Here is an 18,703-nt window from a genome sequence, read left to right as displayed (position 1 = left end):
AAATATCATACATCAATTTAGTATGTATCTGCTGGAGGAGGCAAGGAATATCTCCCAGATGTGGGAAACTTTTACAAACATTTACAACGAGATTGACGAACATATCTCTCAACGAATAGACGGTCTTCCTGTTGAAGCTCCAAAATATATACTGACAGATAAAGCAGCTGGTCCTAAAACCTATAACTACTGAGCAGTAAGGAAAGGAAAATTGAAGCAGTAGCAGTACTAAAGACACCAGCAAAACAAAAAATGAAACGTGGTGGAAAGCAATACAACGGAAGGAAGCAACTAGCAATCCTGTACAGAGAAGTAAATTTTGCCATTTCATCAGAAAACCGTCTATCAATAAAGAAACAAATAAGAGAAATAAGAAATAGGCAGTCAACCAACAAAAGAAGAGGTGATAAACAACACCACCAACAATATCAACAGCGATTTAAAGGTAATGTCATTGATTCGGTGAAAAAAACAAAAGTATCCATTCTTACAGCTACTGCCCGACGTATTTATGGTCTCCCAAAAATACGCAATCTACCTTTTATGAATTAAGTGAAGCTCAACTAATTTGTTTACGACTTGCACAAACTTGCTACAACGAAGATTTGCTGCAATTAAGAAATAACAGGGAGCTTAGCAGAAGATCTACCTTACTCAAACTTGCCCCATTCATTGATGGTACTGAAATTTTACATGTCGGTAGAAGAATTACGCATTCAACGTTAGATAAGAATACCCGTCATCCTATTATACTCCCGAAGGAACATAGAATTTCCACGTTAATCCTACTCGATGAACATCAGAGAAATCTTCATCCAGGAATGTCTGCACTTTTCGTTCACGTCCGCCAGAACTACTGGATTTTTGAAGCATGAAATATAATAAGGAGGTTAACTCATAAATGTCTCAAATGCTTTCATCAACGCTAGCTAACAACATAACAGTTCATGGCTGATCTACCAGCAGTGCGGGTTCGACAAGCACATCCCTTCGAAAATACTGGGTGCGATTACGCTGGGCCCTTCACACTGAAATTATGTAACGGAAGAAATGCACGTCCCTCCAATGGGTATATGCTAAAGACGCAGACGTACCTCTGCGTCTTTAGCAGAAGACGGAATCCGAAGGATTCCGAAGGATGCTTCAAGGATTTTGGCGTACGTGGCATCAGGAATACTTAACATCTCTATAAAACCGTCCAAAATGGTTTCGATGGCAACCAAATATAGCTATGGACAACATAGTGGTTATTAAGGAATCGAACATACCACCAGCAAAGTGGCTCATGGCTAATGTAATACATCTGAAATACATCCTGTTCAGATGGGCTCGTTTGAGTCGTAAAACTTCACACTGTCCACGGGGAGATAACGCGACCCATTATGAAGGTTGTTGTTTTACATCCCTACCATGTAGTGCGTAATACTGCACTAAACTTACTTAGACGTGTGTTCAACATAAGCGATTCAATTTTCCACACGGAAAATGAAGAAATACTTATTGGTATATTAACCAAAAATAATTTTCCAATCAACATTATAAAATCCTTGAAAAAAAGCAAAAACTATTCAAAGTACAAAATCGGAGAGTGAACCCAAAACTTATGCATCAATGACTTAAATACCTAGCTTCTCCGAAAACTTTCAAAAATTATAATGCTTCAATAAAACAACGCATAAAGTAGCATTTAAAACCACAAACTCATTAAAAAATTTGTTTCATAAAACAAAAACTCAAATAGATAAGTTTAACCACCATAACTTGATTTACAAAATCAACAACGACATCGTCGTTTGTAAAGGGCCTTTAAAAAAGAAATAAACCATAAATAACATCATTAACAAATTTAAAATATGAACAAAACCCAAGCAAAAGTTCAAACATCCATTCGCTTTTTATCAAAATGCAAAAAAGCACTTCTGATACCCGAATTTATAAAAAAATGCAACAAAACATGTTAAAAAGTTATTTAATCACACAGACAAGATTCCAATGGAAATATTTATTTTACTAAAGAAGATTGAAGAATATTGATATATTTTTCGAAAAAATTGTAATATTATTACTTGACTATAAACATTTGAGAATATAGTTATACATGCTTAAACCTTTCACAGTCTCTTCTTTAGTAATTTGTCATTTTATATAAATTTCATTCTTTAAGGCCCAACCTTTCGATAATCATGCCTATCAAAACCTTATCTTTTACCCACCGATAAGGTTTCATCCTTTTCACGGTAACATCGTCAAATCTTCAGCATCTCTTCATAACATTCAATTGATGTTAGGCATTGACCATATGTCTCTCTGAAAATACCTATCTTATTCTATCTATAATTTCCATATGATAGCTAAAAACTGTACCCACGTCAACATTATCAGCTGCCATCATCCCTGCAACATCATCATTGCGAGGACAATTACCATATGATATATTAATTAATGGATATTTTAGAGCTACAAACCGTCACTATTCCATGCTTATGTGCAACACACTCTATGCTACATATATATTATTATCAACTAATTCTAAGATAATTGTTTGTATCTAACAAATGTGTCTGTATATACCAGATATTACTAAAGGTTCCGAGGCAAAACAATGGTCATACTTGAGTTATATTAAGTAGTTCAATATTAGAAGCCGTCCCAGTTGGTTCTCACTAACACGTTGCGCCTGGTTACCATCAAGACTCATAAGAGTGAAGTCATTTGGGCTTGTTATTTGTAGTTATCGGTCAGTTATCAATATCATACTTTAAGTTAATTCTACTTAACATATATAATAACATTTTTATAAGGTTATAATATTGCAATATAACCAGGCCATCAATGGAAATAGTAATTAGTAAATGTGCCAGTGTGTGGATGATCTGGAAATCGTAGGCAGATGCATATGATTATGTTAATATGGGTGATTAATTATTGCAAGTATGAAGCAAAAATATTTAATAATAAGCGTAAATATTATGAAAAAACTTAAATTAAAACCCAGACTACTTACCAAATACGTAGACGATATATTTGCTATTATAAAAATTTATAACAAAAAGAGTACATTACACATTAAATAATTTACATAGATATATAAAGTTTACCAAAAAAGAAGAAGAATCTGAAAAATTTGCCTATCTTGACGCAATAGTTATAAGACACAACAATAAACTTAAAATTAATTAGTAACAAAAACCTACAAATACTCGACGATATATTAATTACAACTCGCAACACCCTCATCATATAATTCAGAATACGGCTCTGAATTTGATTAGAAGAGTACTTAATATCAGCCATCCAATTATTCATAAGGAAAATGAAAAAATTCTATCTGACATCTTGCTTAAAAATGATTATCCCAAACAGCGAAAAACAAAATCCGATCCCCAACAAAAAATTTGTATTCCTACGACGTATATCCCTGAGTTTTCCGAAAATTTCATCAAATCCAAATACTATAATGAAAGAACAAATCATGCAACAAACAATGCCTCTACGAACAAAATAGTATTGAAATTTAAGAATTAAAAATAAAAATAAAATTAATTAATTAATTCAATTATTCTACAGCTGGTTTATGATTTCGTTCTAATATAAACACAGCAAGTAAAATTGTTAATAAAAAACTTTCATAATAAAAGTAACAAAACTTCATAAAAATTTGCGAACAAAATTAGTTAATTAATTATAAAATTAATTAATTCAATTATTTAAAGTAATATAAAAAATAAATTTTTGTTGTTGTAGTTCACTACTGTTCGAAAAAACCTCTTTATGAAATATATAATTAATAAATTTAAAATTATAATTTATCCTCCATTGTTTGTACATTTAAAAATTTTCCTTTTTTTGATTTTAATTTGAAATTTTTTTGTTTTTTAAGTTTATGTTTTGCTTTTGACTAAATAAAATTAAATGTTAAAAATGTCAAACATTGAAAGAAGCAACAATATTTGCCATTTTTAGTTTTTGTTTTGAACATATGTTCATTTACATTTATTTAAATATGTAATTTCTTTCTTCCTTTATTATCATTTTACACTGAAGATGGTCTACGAAATAGACCGAAATATTTGTAATATAAATAATTTTGTATAAAAATTAAAATATAACTAAATATTTAATACAGTTTAAAAAATGTAATTTTTTATTTTATTTAAAAAACATTTTTATAATTTTATGTGTTAAATTAACGTCCTAAGCCCAATAACAAAATTAAAAACTGATTCATTATTTATATTTAAAAACAATTTATATTTTATGAAAATATTTTTCCAATTTTTCGACTATATTCGATAGTCATCTTCAAGAAAACTAATAAAATATACTATGTTTAATTTTATAGTGGAAAATTGTAAAAAAATCATACAATAAATACAATAATAATAATGACAACAAGAAAAACAACAAATAAAAAGCGAATAAAAATTATAAAAAACGTATACAAATATCATATGTCATTTGCTTATAATATTCCTATAAGTTTGAGCACAGTTGTCCGTATCTGTTTTATAATTTAGTCTTGTACTATTAAGAACTCGAAGTATTGAGAGCAATTCTAGAAAGTACCTTTGATTATGGTTTCTTTCTTCATGTTAGATTTTTGCATTATCGAAATTAGTCTCATGTTTACAGTCAATACAATGTACAGCCAATGCTGTATTGGCTTCAGCACCACTTTTATTTTTTAAACTATGTTTATGTCCAGCCATCCTTGTCTTAAGTTTATTTTTAGTCGTACCCATATATATTTTATAACATACATTGTACCCGTCACCTTTATAATAAAGCTGATACACTACATTAGATTTATCCTTATTATTTATTTTTGATTTGGTGTTGCTATATAATGTAGCCATTATATTTGTTGTCTTCTGGGTGATTTTGTACCGTTTTTTGTCATATTAAATTAATTGATTTACATATTTTCTGGTCATTTTAATTAATTTGGTGGAAATTGTTCAAGTTCTTATTAAGAATTGTGTTAACAATTTTATCTGGAAAGTCATTATTTCGTAAAATATTACGCACTGTGTTTTTATTTGCTATGGAAAATATTGTCACTAAGTACCAGAACTGTTCTAATAAAATTGGATGCCATATTTAAAATAACGTGTTTTGGATGATAATTGGAATTATAGTTAATTAATCTTCCTGACGCTGAAGGCTTTTTGTACCATCTGGTTATCAAATCTAATTAATTCAATGTCTAAATAAGGAAACCTGTCAATTTTTTCTTCTATGGTGAATATTAAATTTATGTGAATGTTTAAATCACGTTCCACTTTTTTTCCAAAATTCTTATGTCTAGTTCAACATGTATATTCGGAAATAAGGATAAAGGATCAAAGGATATCATGATTTCATCACCGAATATATATGAATTACTAACTTTATTTTTGAAATCTATTATCTCTTTAACGTTATAAACCGAATGTCTGGTTAGGTTTTTTAAAACTGAAGTTATATATCGACACAATTCGTACGATGCTGAGTTTATTGAAGAGCAAATAGGTCTAAGTGCCATTTTTTTGTGTGTTTTCGGTAACCCATATATTCTGGATGCATTTGCTGTATATGTGCATAACTTTTGTTTTTCTGTTTTGTTTATTACTTGATTATTAAAAGGTTTTGATAAGAACGCGTTTGTTCTTATTAATTTCCAAGAAGTTATATCAAACTTCCAACACGCACATGCACGCGTTGGATGATATATTTTGTATTTATTAATGGTAAACTGCCGAGCACTTAAACTCGTAGTTTGCCTTACTAATCAAATTTGTAATAAAAAGATCAACTCCAAAATTCTTATTTGTATTTTATGTGTTTATTTATTTCTTTATTTATTTCCAGGTAGTTTGGACAATTTGTTGTTAAATGTGCTATTTTTTACCAGTTGTTACTCGTCTGACCGATCAACCAAAAAGAGGAAGTCTTTTTGCTTGAACCCAACACAGAAGCTGCTCTCATGTCCCTAATCAAGCTTAAAGCTTACTTCATTCTCCTTTTGTTGCCAAACAGCTGATCACTAGTGTTTGACAACGTTAAGAAGATGAAGTCTTTTATGTAGCTATTACGACCAAGATTTTACTTTACGGAGATTTAACATCCTCCCCCGCGTTGAATTATTTGAATAATTTGAATAATTTAACTAAAAGTGCGATAAAATGCATGCCTGCAATTGATATGGCATAACTGCACCTTGATTTTTAAATAAACAAGTTGATCTAGGTCATGAGAGCTTACTTCTGTGTTGTTTTTTTTGCTTGTTTACATCTTAAATTGCACATGATTTTCAACTGTCAAAATAGAAGCATTAAAAAGCATTGTTAACATTTTTTGTTATTAAGTTTATAAAAACAATTAAAAGTTTCATATGTGAATTTTAATAATTTCAATTAGTTACAATTAATTTATTGGTTATTAATTCAAAATTTTGAATGTATTTATAAAATTTAAATTTAAATTTAAAAGTGAATTTAAGCCATATTAAATATTACGTTGATGAATCATAGACTGAAGTACATCGCTGGACGCCTCATCAGATAACTGTGTACTTATATTATTTAAAAATTTTACATCATGTTTTGTCTTCCCCAGATTTTTGGTGTGAGATCAGCAGTTGCTCGATCGTTTGGATACCTTCGAATTGCGTCCGAAATGATTGATACTACTAACCGATGAATTTGGTACCTGTATAGGCCTTTTTGATGCTGTCAGTTGTTGCTTTGTTGCTTCTTTTGGTTGTATTGGTGGTATCTTGTCATCTTCACTGTCGTTGGTTTCAGAAAAAAGTGGAGCCAAATGATGACTAAAGTGTTTTCTTGCAAATTTTTGCATTCTTCTCGCCATTTACGTCGGTATTGTAGCTCATTTAGATATTCAGAGTTCCACCGTCTCCAGAATTCATGTTTTATGTGGGACACCAATTTCCACCTCGTTAGTAATGATGTCTTTAAATTTGTTGTGGTTGTACTTGCTGGTGCTGTAAGAGCTTCACCAATTAGAAAGTGGCCTGGCGTAAGTGCTTCAAAGTCATTTGGATCATTCGACATTGGAGTAATCGGTCTTGAATTTAAAATCGCCTCTATTTCAATAACAACTGTTTCTAACTCTTCGTACGTTAAGGATTCTGTGGCAACGCTGCGCACAAGTAAATGTTTCGCTGACTTCACTGCTGCTTCCCAGAGTCCTCCGAAGTGAGGCGTACGAGGAGGAATGAAGTTAAATTTAATACCTTTTTTGCTGCACGCTCTTTCAATTACTTCTCCTGATTTTTTTGAGTAAATTATTTCTACCAGTTCATTCAGTTTGTTATTGGCTCCAACAAAATTAGTTGCATTGTCACAAAATAGATTTTGGCAAAGCCCACGCCTCGCAACAAAACGTTTAACTGATCCAATAAATGCGTCGGTAGTTAGGTCACTTACCAGCTCCAAATGTACTGCCTTGGTGGCAAAACAACAGAAAACAGCAATATATGCCTTGTGCGGCCGCTTTCCTCTTACTTTGTAGTGTACCCAAATTGGTCCACAAAAATCGACTCCCATGTTAAGAAATGGTCTACTTGGATGGACTCGAGCATGTGGAAGATTTCCCATAATTTGATTGAAAGTTACAGGTCTACACCTTGTACAACGAATACAGTGTTGCACGATGGACCGTGCCATTACCTTCCCCTTGATCGGCCAAAATTTTTGCCGTGTCGCTGCCAATAATGCTTGGCCACCGCAATGCATGTTTTCTTCGTGAATTTTCTTCATTAATAGCTTAACTATGCAGTCATTGTATGGGAAGAGCATTTGATGTTTAGCATTATATGTTAGATTTGATGCGTCTAATCTTCCTCCGACCCGAACGATATCATATTTATCTAAAAACGGAGTCAATGCAGCTAACGAGCTAGATGCTTTCACCAGTTTGCGATGCTTTAAATCAATTACCTCTTCCTTGAATTCAGTAGCCTGAATGCATTTCACGATGTACCTAAGTGATTCTTCTAACTCTTCCGGATGTAATTCATTGGTATGATTATTAAATTGAAGTCGCTTACTACGCCTTATGAACCGTAGCACATAACCAACAATGTGAAGCAATGTGTTAAAAGAATTTCTGTGGTTTACCTTGTATATCCATTCAGTATCATCTTCGGTTGCTGTTAGCATCACTTTCTGCGAAGTTTTTTTTAACTCGGCGTTGTCTGGCTGATTGCATAGGGCCTTATTAAATTCTTCTGGCCACATATCTTCACGACCATGTAGAAACATAGGACCATAGAACCATAAATTATGAGTTTGCAATTGAGATGGTTTGATGCCGCGTGATAAGGCATCTGCTGGATTTAGTCTTGAACTTACATGTCGCCACTGACTTGGTGCGGATAAGTCTTGAATTGCCGCAGTCCTGTTTGCTACAAATTGTTGATGTTTTGCTGGCAATGAATTAATCCAGTAGAGTACAATTTCAGAATCAGTCCAGTAATATGATTCTGTCTTATGATTTAAATCGCCCTTTACCCTATTCATTAATGTGGCTCCTAGAAGAGCAGCGCACAATTCTAAGCGTGGAATGGTTTGCTTTTTGAGTGGGGCGACCCGAGATTTAGAGCATAGCAGTCGATTGATCAAGCGTCCATCTTTCAGTGTTGCTCGAATGTATATAGCTGCTCCATAAGCCTTTTCGGAAGCGTCACAAAATGCATGGAGTTGCACCGATGAAGCAATCTGCTGTCCAAAAATATGCCTATCTATCTGAAAATGGTGCAATGACCTTAACTCGTCACAGAAATTAATCCATCTGGTATGTACTTCACTCGGCACAGCTTCGTCCCATGATAAGTTGAGTTGCCACAGATCTTGAATTAGTATTTTTGCTGTTACTAACACTGGACCCAAAATACCCAGGGGATCGAATATTTTTGCTAAACTAGAAGTTATCGATCTTTTTGTTATTCGCTTAGATGGGGTTAAATCAATCCTTATGCTGAATTTGTCACGCTTTGGTTGCCACGATAATCCTAATGTTTTGACTGATGCTTGGTCTTCATTGCTGAAATCTAAATCGACCTCTTGGTCCTCTTTTGCTATGTCTTGAAGCAGCAAAGGATTATTAGCACACCATTTTCGCAATTTGAAACCAGCTGATTCCAATAAATCGTGAAGTTGACGTTGTATTTCTAAAGCTGTGTCAAGACTATCTGATCCACTAAGACAATCGTCCACATAAAAATCATTTATAATTGCCAAGGCTCCAAGCGGGTATTTAGTTGATTTGTCTTTTGCTAGTTGCTGCAAACACTTCGTAGCCAGATATGGCGCTGACCTTGTGCCATAAGTTACTGTATTTAATTGGTAAAACTGCAATGGGTCGTTAGGCGATCTTCTCCACGCAATGATTTGGTATTTTCTATCATTTGGATGTATAAGGATTTGTCTATACATCTTTTCAATATCTGTGCAAAATGCAAATCTGGGGCATCTGAAACGAAGTAAAATGGAAAACAATTCACTCTGAATTTTTGGGCCTGTTAACAATATGTCATTTAATGATAACCCGTTGTTGGTCTTGCACGATGCATCAAACACTACTCTCAATTTTGTTGAACTACTGGTAGGTCGAATTACACAATGATGTGGGATCAAATAATGTGATGTGATGTCCTCGATATGAATTTTGCTCATGTGGGCCAACTTTTCGTACTCATCCATAAATTCTACATACTGCTTCCAGACTGCTTCATCTTTGCTTAATCTTCTTTCTAGGGCATAAAATCGGTTTATCGCTGTGTTTTGAGAATCTCCGAGATTTGATGGATTTTGTTGAAACGGTAATCTCACAATAAATCGACCATGGTTGGTTTTTTGTACATTGTTTATAAAATGCAATTCGCACAACTCTTCTTGCTGAGTTAAGTTTTTGTTTGTAGGTGATGCTTCATCGAGTTGCCAAAATTTCTCTATCACCTTTTCTATTTGTTCTTCATCGTCCGAGCAAATGCCGCATGTTTGCATCTGCACACCTAAATTGTTGTCAGTTATTTTTCCTATCACAATCCAGCCCAGTAACGTATTTTGCAATATTGGAAGATTATTGCCAATTTTAATCTGTCCGATCGACAGCAGTTCATGTGAGAATTCTGCCCCCAGTAAGAGATCAATATTACCCTTTTGGTGAAAGCAAGGATCAGCCAACTTAATATTGCTCGGTATGTCCCAATTTGAAATGTCGAGCTGCATGCTCGGTTGATCAGACACGATACTTGGTAACACGTACGCTTCCACTCTTGCGGCATATTCATTGATTTTGGAACTAAAACCCAAATTTACTCGCCTTTGAGCATTTTGTTTCCTTTGTCCAATACCTTCGATGCATGCGGATACATTCATTGGATTTTCTCCTAGTTTTTTGATGAGCCTTTCCGTTACAAGATTTACTTGTGAACCGGAGTCTAATAATGCTCTACATTCAACCTTGATGCCTTTATTGCTTCGTATTATTAAGCGTGCTGTTCCCAATACAACATAACCCTTGTTGTAATTGTTATAATTGGAGATCAGGCTTATTGACTTACTCGAATTTGTTATTTTATTTGGGTTAGTGCATGTTGCATCTTCCAGATGTAAAAGAGAATTGTGTTTTTTATTGCATATTTTACAATTGCCTGACGAGCATTCTCTTGCAAAATGGCCAAACTTTAAACAATTAATGCACAACCGCATTTGTTTAACTAACTGAAGTCTTTTAGTGGGAAGTTCTTGTATGAATGACTTGCACGTGTACAATGGGTGACGATCATTCTTGCATGCCGGACATAGTTTTTCGTAATTTGATCCTTCGTTTGTTGCAGCAACTACTCTCGATGTGTTTAAGACCTTTACGTTGAATCCTCTGCCAAAAGCCTCCAGTGACAGAAATCGGCTTTCAATAAACTGTAGAAGTTCTTCGAACGACACGAGTGAACGATTATCCTTTAGAGATTGTTCAAATGCTGTTTGAGTTCCTCTATCTAATTTCTTTAAAGTGAGGTGCACCAATATTGCATCCCATTCTTCTATTAGAATACCCTGTGCCTTTAAGCCCAAAATGCACTCCTTAGTGACATCATGCAGCGACTTCAAACCTGATGAAGTTTCCGCAGTTAAAGACGATTGGCTTAACAACTTGTTGAGTAACGCTGTAATGAGTAGACGTTTATTGTCGTATCGAGACCTTAAAATTTGCCATGCTGTGGCATAATTTTCTGTTGAAGCTGGCAAATGTTTGATTAGATTTTTCGGTTCACCGATTAAATTGGTGGTTAAATAAAACATTTTTTGCATTGGTTTAAATGGTTGCTCGTCAATGAGCTGTAAAAACAAATCGCGAAATTGTACCCACATTAATGGGTTTCCGTCAAAACTTGGAAGCGTAATTTGTGGCAATTTTACTGATTGCAATGTTACTGTATTTTCTGAGATACCATCACTAGAATTTAACAATTTTAGCTTTGATTTTATTAACATCAATTTATTGTGTAGTTTTGTTTCTATTTCAAAAAACACATCCCAACTGTAGTCCTTTACCGTGTCTGCAGTGGTGGAGTTCCATATTATATCATTGTTTTGTTCTAACTTGCTGAGATAATTTTCCAGCTGTGCCTGACTTGTCCTGTAAGCCACTTCTTGTTGCGGTTCTTCAAATGTTGATTCTATTTCCTTCATGGTCTTTTCAATGACGCGAATCAGCGCCCTTTGATTTCGTAACGGTTTTGTCACGTTTTTGTCTTCGGTCGACACCGGCTTGATCCCTTCTTGTTTCTTATCTCCTTCAATGGTTGCCATTTTTTACGTGAAAAATTAATACCTGTATGAAATTAACAATTGGTACCAGATGAATTTTGACTGAATATAATTGATCACGTGTCTTAATGCAATCACGTTATGTGTACATGCACCAAATTCTTAGCTGCCGTAGATTACGCACCAAGTGATGATCCTGTTAATGCTGCAATCACGTCGGGGTCACCAAAATGATAAGAACGCGTTTGTTCTTATTAATTTCCAAGAAGTTATATCAAACTTCCAACACGCACATGCACGCGTTGGATGATATATTTTGTATTTATTAATGGTAAACTGCCGAGCACTTAAACTCGTAGTTTGCCTTACTAATCAAATTTGTAATAAAAAGATCAACTCCAAAATTCTTATTTGTATTTTATGTGTTTATTTATTTCTTTATTTATTTCCAGGTAGTTTGGACAATTTGTTGTTAAATGTGCTATTTTTTACCAGTTGTTACTCGTCTGACCGATCAACCAAAAAGAGGAAGTCTTTTTGCTTGAACCCAACACAGAAGCTGCTCTCATGTCCCTAATCAAGCTTAAAGCTTACTTCATTCTCCTTTTGTTGCCAAACAGCTGATCACTAGTGTTTGACAACGTTAAGAAGATGAAGTCTTTTATGTAGCTATTACGACCAAGATTTTACTTTACGGAGATTTAACAGGTTTTGTAACTATTGTATTATTTTTTGTTTGTAAAGTTTGGAACGACCTTTTCCGGCCCTATCTATAGCTGTGGTATAATTTAGCGAGTATACCAGGGCACGTTATAAGAATTTAATATAATGAAGAATGAGACACTGTGTTTTCTGTTTTATTATTTTATTTATTATTTATTTTTTTGTTTTGACAAGCCTTAAAGTTATAGGTCTTAAAGTTGAAATCGTCGTCAGCGTTGAAAGCGTTGGAATCGTTGAAATCGTTGTGAAGCGTTAGAATCGTTGAAATCGTTGTCGGCGTTAAAAGCGTTGGAATCGTTGAAATCGTTTAAGCGTTGAAAACGTTGGTATTGTTGAAATCGTTGAAGCGTTGAAGGCGTTGGAAACGTTGAAATTGTTGTAACCAGCAATGCACAACCTGCAATGGTGCGAAATCACAAATGCCACGTCGAAATCGTTAGACAGCGTTGGAAACCTTGGGAATGATTGTAACCGTTGTGAAACGTTGCGGTTGTTGAAGTCAGCAATGCTAAACCTGCAATTGTGCGAAATTTCAAATGCCACGTCGAAATCGTTGGACAGCGTTGGAAATGTTGGGAGCGACTGTTACCGTTGGGAAGCGTTACAGTTGTCGAAGAGAGCAATGCTAAGCCTGCAATGGTGCGAAATCACAAATGACGCGTCGAAATCGTTGGGCAGCGTTGGAAACATTGGGAGCGACTGCAACCGTTGGGAAGCGTTGGAGTTGTCGAAGAGAGCAATGCTAAGCGTGCAATGGTGCGAAATCATAAATGCCTATGAACACGTTGTTAAAGGTTTGGATGAATACCCTTGCCAGCTATAGCTAGGCAAAGATTCTCTTCCCTATGCCTGAACACGATCGTCAGCAATTGCCAAACGCTCGTATATTCTACACTTCACCTAATAGTGTTGGAGACTCTTCATCCATTCCTCCATAAGCTTTAGCCATATGGTAGTCCGGATGACTGGCTGAGCTACCCTATGCCAGGTATAGCCAAGTACTTCACCCATACCTATTCGTCCATCCACAAAGTGAACGTCAGCAATGGCCAGGAGTATCGTCATGCGTCCAGACCAACTAGTTTGAGCTCCCACTGTTGTCCCTAACAAACTCCTACTACAGTGCTGGTGATTTGCTATTCAGTTTTCCATCAGCAATGGCCATTTAAGTCACTCTTCGTCAGCATAGGCCAAACGAAAGGTAACTCAACCAATGTCAGGTCGCTCATTCAACCTCAACTGTCCACCTGTTGAACGTCACCAAAGGCCAGACGAGCCATCATGTGTCCAGATCACTTGGACCGAGCTCTCACTGTTGTCTCTGACACACACAACTTACCTGCAATAAATACAAAGTTTTAAATTTGGTTTTTGTTTCATAAACAATTTATTATACTATTATTTATCTATGTCACACAAGTAGACGTTATATAAATTGTCAAATCAGAGCAAAATGTGGAGTGAAATTATTTAAGTTGTAGCAACAAGTAGATAAAGTGCACATCACATTCATCCATTTTCATTTATTAATAGAAGTTACTGCGTGAAGAGCTTTTATAAATCTAAGAAAGACTTTTTATCAATAAAATGTTGAAATTTAAATATAGAAGAAAAAGTTAAGGTCCTAAAATATTTAGGATTTTTAGTTTTTGATCTTTGTACTTTTAATTATTAGTGAAAAAATGCACAACGAAATTCTCTATTATTGAAAGTAAAATACAGAAGTTGAATAAGCATAATTTATATTGTCACTTATTGTAGACTCAGAACACGGTATACGATATTATATCTGACATGGCAAGTCGACAGGATGTCATTGAAGTACGCTTAACAAACCTTGAAGAAAAATTAAAAATAATTCAAGTATGTTATTTTATATGAGAGTTACATTAATTTAAAAATTCAATCTTTCAATCAAATGCAGGATCAAATGGAAAACTTACCAGATATGTTGACACGTTGTTTAAGTCAACACCAGGAACGAATTGATCAAAGAAAAAATTTTCTACATCCAGATACGGCAGCCACATCAACGAAACTAAACTCTCCACATCAAATTATGAATTCCAATTCCATGCTTTTTTCTAATTACAGGTTTGTAAAAGTCAAATTTTAAATACCACATCACATACTTATTCAGAATTTATATTCATATTATACTTACTTTTATTATATTAATACTTATTTTAACCTTAACATGGTATGTCCTGTTAGTATATCTAACGCTCTGGCGACCGAACATTTGGCGGGATAATAATTTCTGGCTACTTAGAGTAGCCAACAGAGGCGTTTTCGAGCAAGTTACGGTGCCTCGAAAATCCAAAAACTGTAAACAAGATAACAAGACAAAAACCTATTCTATCTGAAATTATTAATTATTCAAGTATCTACAAATACTAACAATAATAATGGACGAATTTCATCAGTAACAGAAATTTGCAATAAAGCAACGCCTCGATTTTGACAATGGAATGTACGCACACTTCACCATGCACTTAAATCCAAATAAGTTTCTACTGAATGTGATCCGCTCAAAATTGACGTATTAGATACCAGCGAGATGAGATGGAATGGATATGTTGAATTTATTAACAATAAAATGGGCCTAATTATCTTTTCTGGAATGCCTAACGATAATGACCCACATGTTAAATGCGTCGGTATCTACCACCGAAAGTCGATACGTCAACCTTTGCTCTCGTAGAAACCTTTGTCAGAGCGTATTATAACCGCGCGGCTTAATACGAAGTATCAGAAAACATCACTAGTGCAACGGATAAGAGCACTTTCACAGATAAATTTCTACAGTCACTTTAAGTACCACGCAATAAGTTAATAATTCTAATGGGTGACTTTAATGCGCAGCTAGGAGCGGACAATGTCAATTATTAACACATCATAAGTAAACATGCGCTAGGCGTTTGCAGCGAATTCCCCATAAATACAAGATCACCAAATGGAGAATTTCAAAATCAAATTGATCACATTTGTGTGACGAGCAAATGGTTCAATATAGTAAACGATGTACGCAATAAACACAATGCTGACATAGAAAGCGATCATTACTGAATTATCGCCGAATTTCAAATGAAATTGTACCCAAAGAGATCAAGAAAGTCAACCAGAAAAAAGTGCAATGTGAGCAAACTAAAGAGTGAGGAAACTAGTCGCGAAGTATCAAATAAAATCAAAGCACTCAATTAAGAACAATCCGAACGAATTGATAAGGAATCTACGATTAGTGGGCGTTTATAATAGATGAAATGCAAAACATCTGCGAAATATCACTGGGTTTCTCGAAAAATGAAATCAAAGAATAAATATCCGAAAGTACAACGCAGCTAATAAAAGAAAGATAAAATGTCAGAACAATTACTAAGCACGTCAGGAAGGCGCAGAAAGGATGAATTACATGAAATATTAGGCCCTCAGAAAGAATGTTAAGCGTCATGTGAAAACCGACAAGCGAAACTAATATAACCAACTCGGAGACTCTGTTCAGAAAGATGTGTATATAGTAATATAGTAACACAAACTCTTGCACACGAAAGCACTACATTAAATAAAAGCTCTTCATTGTTGATGAGTAAAAGCTCCTCAAATACTGGCAAAGGGACAACTTTGCAAAAAGATCAGAATCTGTAATTACAAATCAAACAACATGAACTGATAATTGTCAAATAAATCCCATAATGCAATCGCTTGGCAACACTAAATTAAAAACTGCCCCAACTTGGAGTACTTAATGCAAGACACCAGAATTAACTCAGCCCATGTACAATATTGAGCTAAAGCCTGATTGTAAAAAACTTAAAAAAGGGGAGATACATCCTATATATTCTTTAAGGTATTTACTTCACAGGAAAATTGTGGTTGAAGAACCCCATAAACGCAGAGAGCCTATTCAATGTCTAAATTGTCAGGAATATGGACACTCAAGAACATATTGCAAACTAGAAAGTATATGCGTGATATGTTCTGAATATCACCAAACTGAAAAATGTCCGAAGAACAAAGTTGATGACAAAGCTAAATGTTGCTCAAATTACGGTGGAAACCATACAGCGAATTACAGAGGTTGCCAAGTACACATTGAACTAAAACAAAGCATTAAAAATAATGTAAGTTGAACTCAAGTGAATACAGCAAATTCTGGGAATATTTTGCCTAATCAATTTACTAACACAATTAATAATGCAACAACTTCTTCAAATAACAAACCAAATGTACAATCTTATGCAAACGTTGTTAAGAATACTTCAACTATGAACAATAACTCTGAGAACACCAACATGTCTTCAAATACTGAATCTATACTTTCATCCTTTATTCAAAAAATGGACAATTTTATGGATTGGATGAATAAACTGATGAATAACATTATGCAAAGTACGATTCAAAATCAAACTCTTATGGCTGAATTGATAAAGGCAAAATGAACGCATTAACTGTTTGCCATTGGAACGCTAACGGTTTATGCCAACACTCACCTGAAATTCAAGATTATCTATATAGAAATGACATATATATTATGCTGTTATCAGAGACTCACTTAAAGCAAAAAAATTGGTTACAAATTTTATGACACCAAACATCCAGATAAGAAAGCTCAGGGCGGCACTGACGTATTAATCAAGAAAACTATTCACTACTTTGAGTTAGAGCAATATAGTGAAAAACACATGCAAGCTACCTCGATTTGTGTAAAAACTGGTCCGAATTTTTCTGCTATTTACTGTCCTCCACTACTTACTATAACTACGGCCCAATTTCGCATATTTTTTAATATGTTAGGTCCCAAATTTGTAGCCGCTGGAGACTTTAATGCAAAACACACTTTTTGGGGTTCGAGATTAATCTCACCAAGAGGCAGACAGCTTTACATGGCATTTCAGAATGATCTTGACATTATTTTCTCAGGTCAATTAACGTATTGGCCAACTGATCAACATAAAATACCTGACTTGATTGACTTTGGTGTTATTAGAGGACTAAGCAGAAAAGATATAACTGCAGTACCATCATTTGATCTATCCTCAGATCACTCTCCGGTCATTTTAACTTTACTAAAACTAAATAGAATTGATTTGCTCAAGATTTCGACAAGGTTTGGCATGACGACTTACTTGCGAAAATTAAATTAAAACTCCCTGAAAACATGCATCGGTTATTTCTTTTATACCTAACTTCTAGAAAATTTCGTTTGAAACATAACTCTTTTACTTCAAGAGAAGTTGAAATAATAGCAGGACTTCCCCAGGGAAGTGTTTTTGGGCCCTCTTTATATTTACTATACACAGCCGATCTTCCTCTCTTTTCTAACCATAAAATCTCAACTTTTGCAGACGATACTGCAATCCTTAGTGTAACATACATAGAAACCCCAAAATGACCTCTCAGAATTTGTCACTTCATCTTATTGAAAATTTGTCACTTATTGAGGAGGATTATGGAGGATAAAAGTAAATGAATCAAAACGTGTTCAAATAACGTTTGCACTAAGAAAAGAGACTTGTCCACAAGTTACGCTGAACAACACTCCAATTCCGCAAGCAAACGACGTAAAGTATCTTGGCATTCATCTTGATAGAAGGTTGACTTGGAGCAAACACATAGATAGTAAGAAAACACAAATAAAATTAAAGTTTATTCAATTCTATTGGCTTATTAACCCAAATAGTAAACTAAGTCTTGAAAACAAAGTCTTACTATACAACTGTATCATTGTTCAGCTTGCTCTGCATATATTGTAAAGATTCAAACCGTGCAAAACTTCATCACACGTAAAATAACAGGAGCCCCATGGTACGTTAAAAACTCCAATATCCATAAGGATTTAAATATCCCACTGGTAACGGATGTTGCCCGAGCATACATAGGCAAATATCTTACGAAGTTTAGTGTACATCCCAACCCACAAGCCAGACAGTTGGTTCCAACACTTAGAAAAAGAAACAACTGAAACTGCTGATTTTGATTTGAATTTATTATTATTATTATTTAAAAAATATATTTTAATAACTAAATTATTGCTAAATTGATAAATTTATTGATAAATTTTATTGCTATTGCTATGATTATCAATTTTTAAAAGATTATAAAGAACCCACAAGCTACGGCTTTAAATTTTTATGTTTAGTTTAAGATTTGAAAATTTATTGTCAATTTCTTCCATAAAAAAAAGGATTCCATAAAAAATGAAATGC

The 18,703-nt window shown here is 34.2% G+C and overlaps 1 protein-coding gene across 1 annotated transcript in view; it reads left to right on the top strand.

Moving 5' to 3' along the window:
- Positions 1-18,459, top strand: part of LOC119668438 (small conductance calcium-activated potassium channel protein-like) — a 29,688-nt gene extending 11,229 nt beyond the window's left edge. Inside the window, exons 2-4 of the mRNA XM_038077938.1 lie at positions 14,259-14,360; positions 14,422-14,591; positions 14,712-18,459. Of these exons, the coding sequence (XP_037933866.1) occupies positions 14,259-14,360; positions 14,422-14,591; positions 14,712-14,751 (312 nt within the window). The 3' untranslated portion in view covers positions 14,752-18,459. The remainder of the gene's footprint in view (positions 1-14,258; positions 14,361-14,421; positions 14,592-14,711) is intronic.
- The last annotated feature ends 244 nt before the right edge of the window (positions 18,460-18,703 follow it).

The sequence above is a fragment of the Teleopsis dalmanni genome, chromosome 1, assembly GCF_002237135.1.
Source record: "Teleopsis dalmanni isolate 2A chromosome 1, ASM223713v2, whole genome shotgun sequence".
NCBI lineage: Eukaryota > Metazoa > Arthropoda > Insecta > Diptera > Diopsidae > Teleopsis > Teleopsis dalmanni.
The sequence above is the reverse complement of the archived record's forward strand: the minus strand, read 5'-3'. Positions and strand labels throughout refer to the sequence as shown.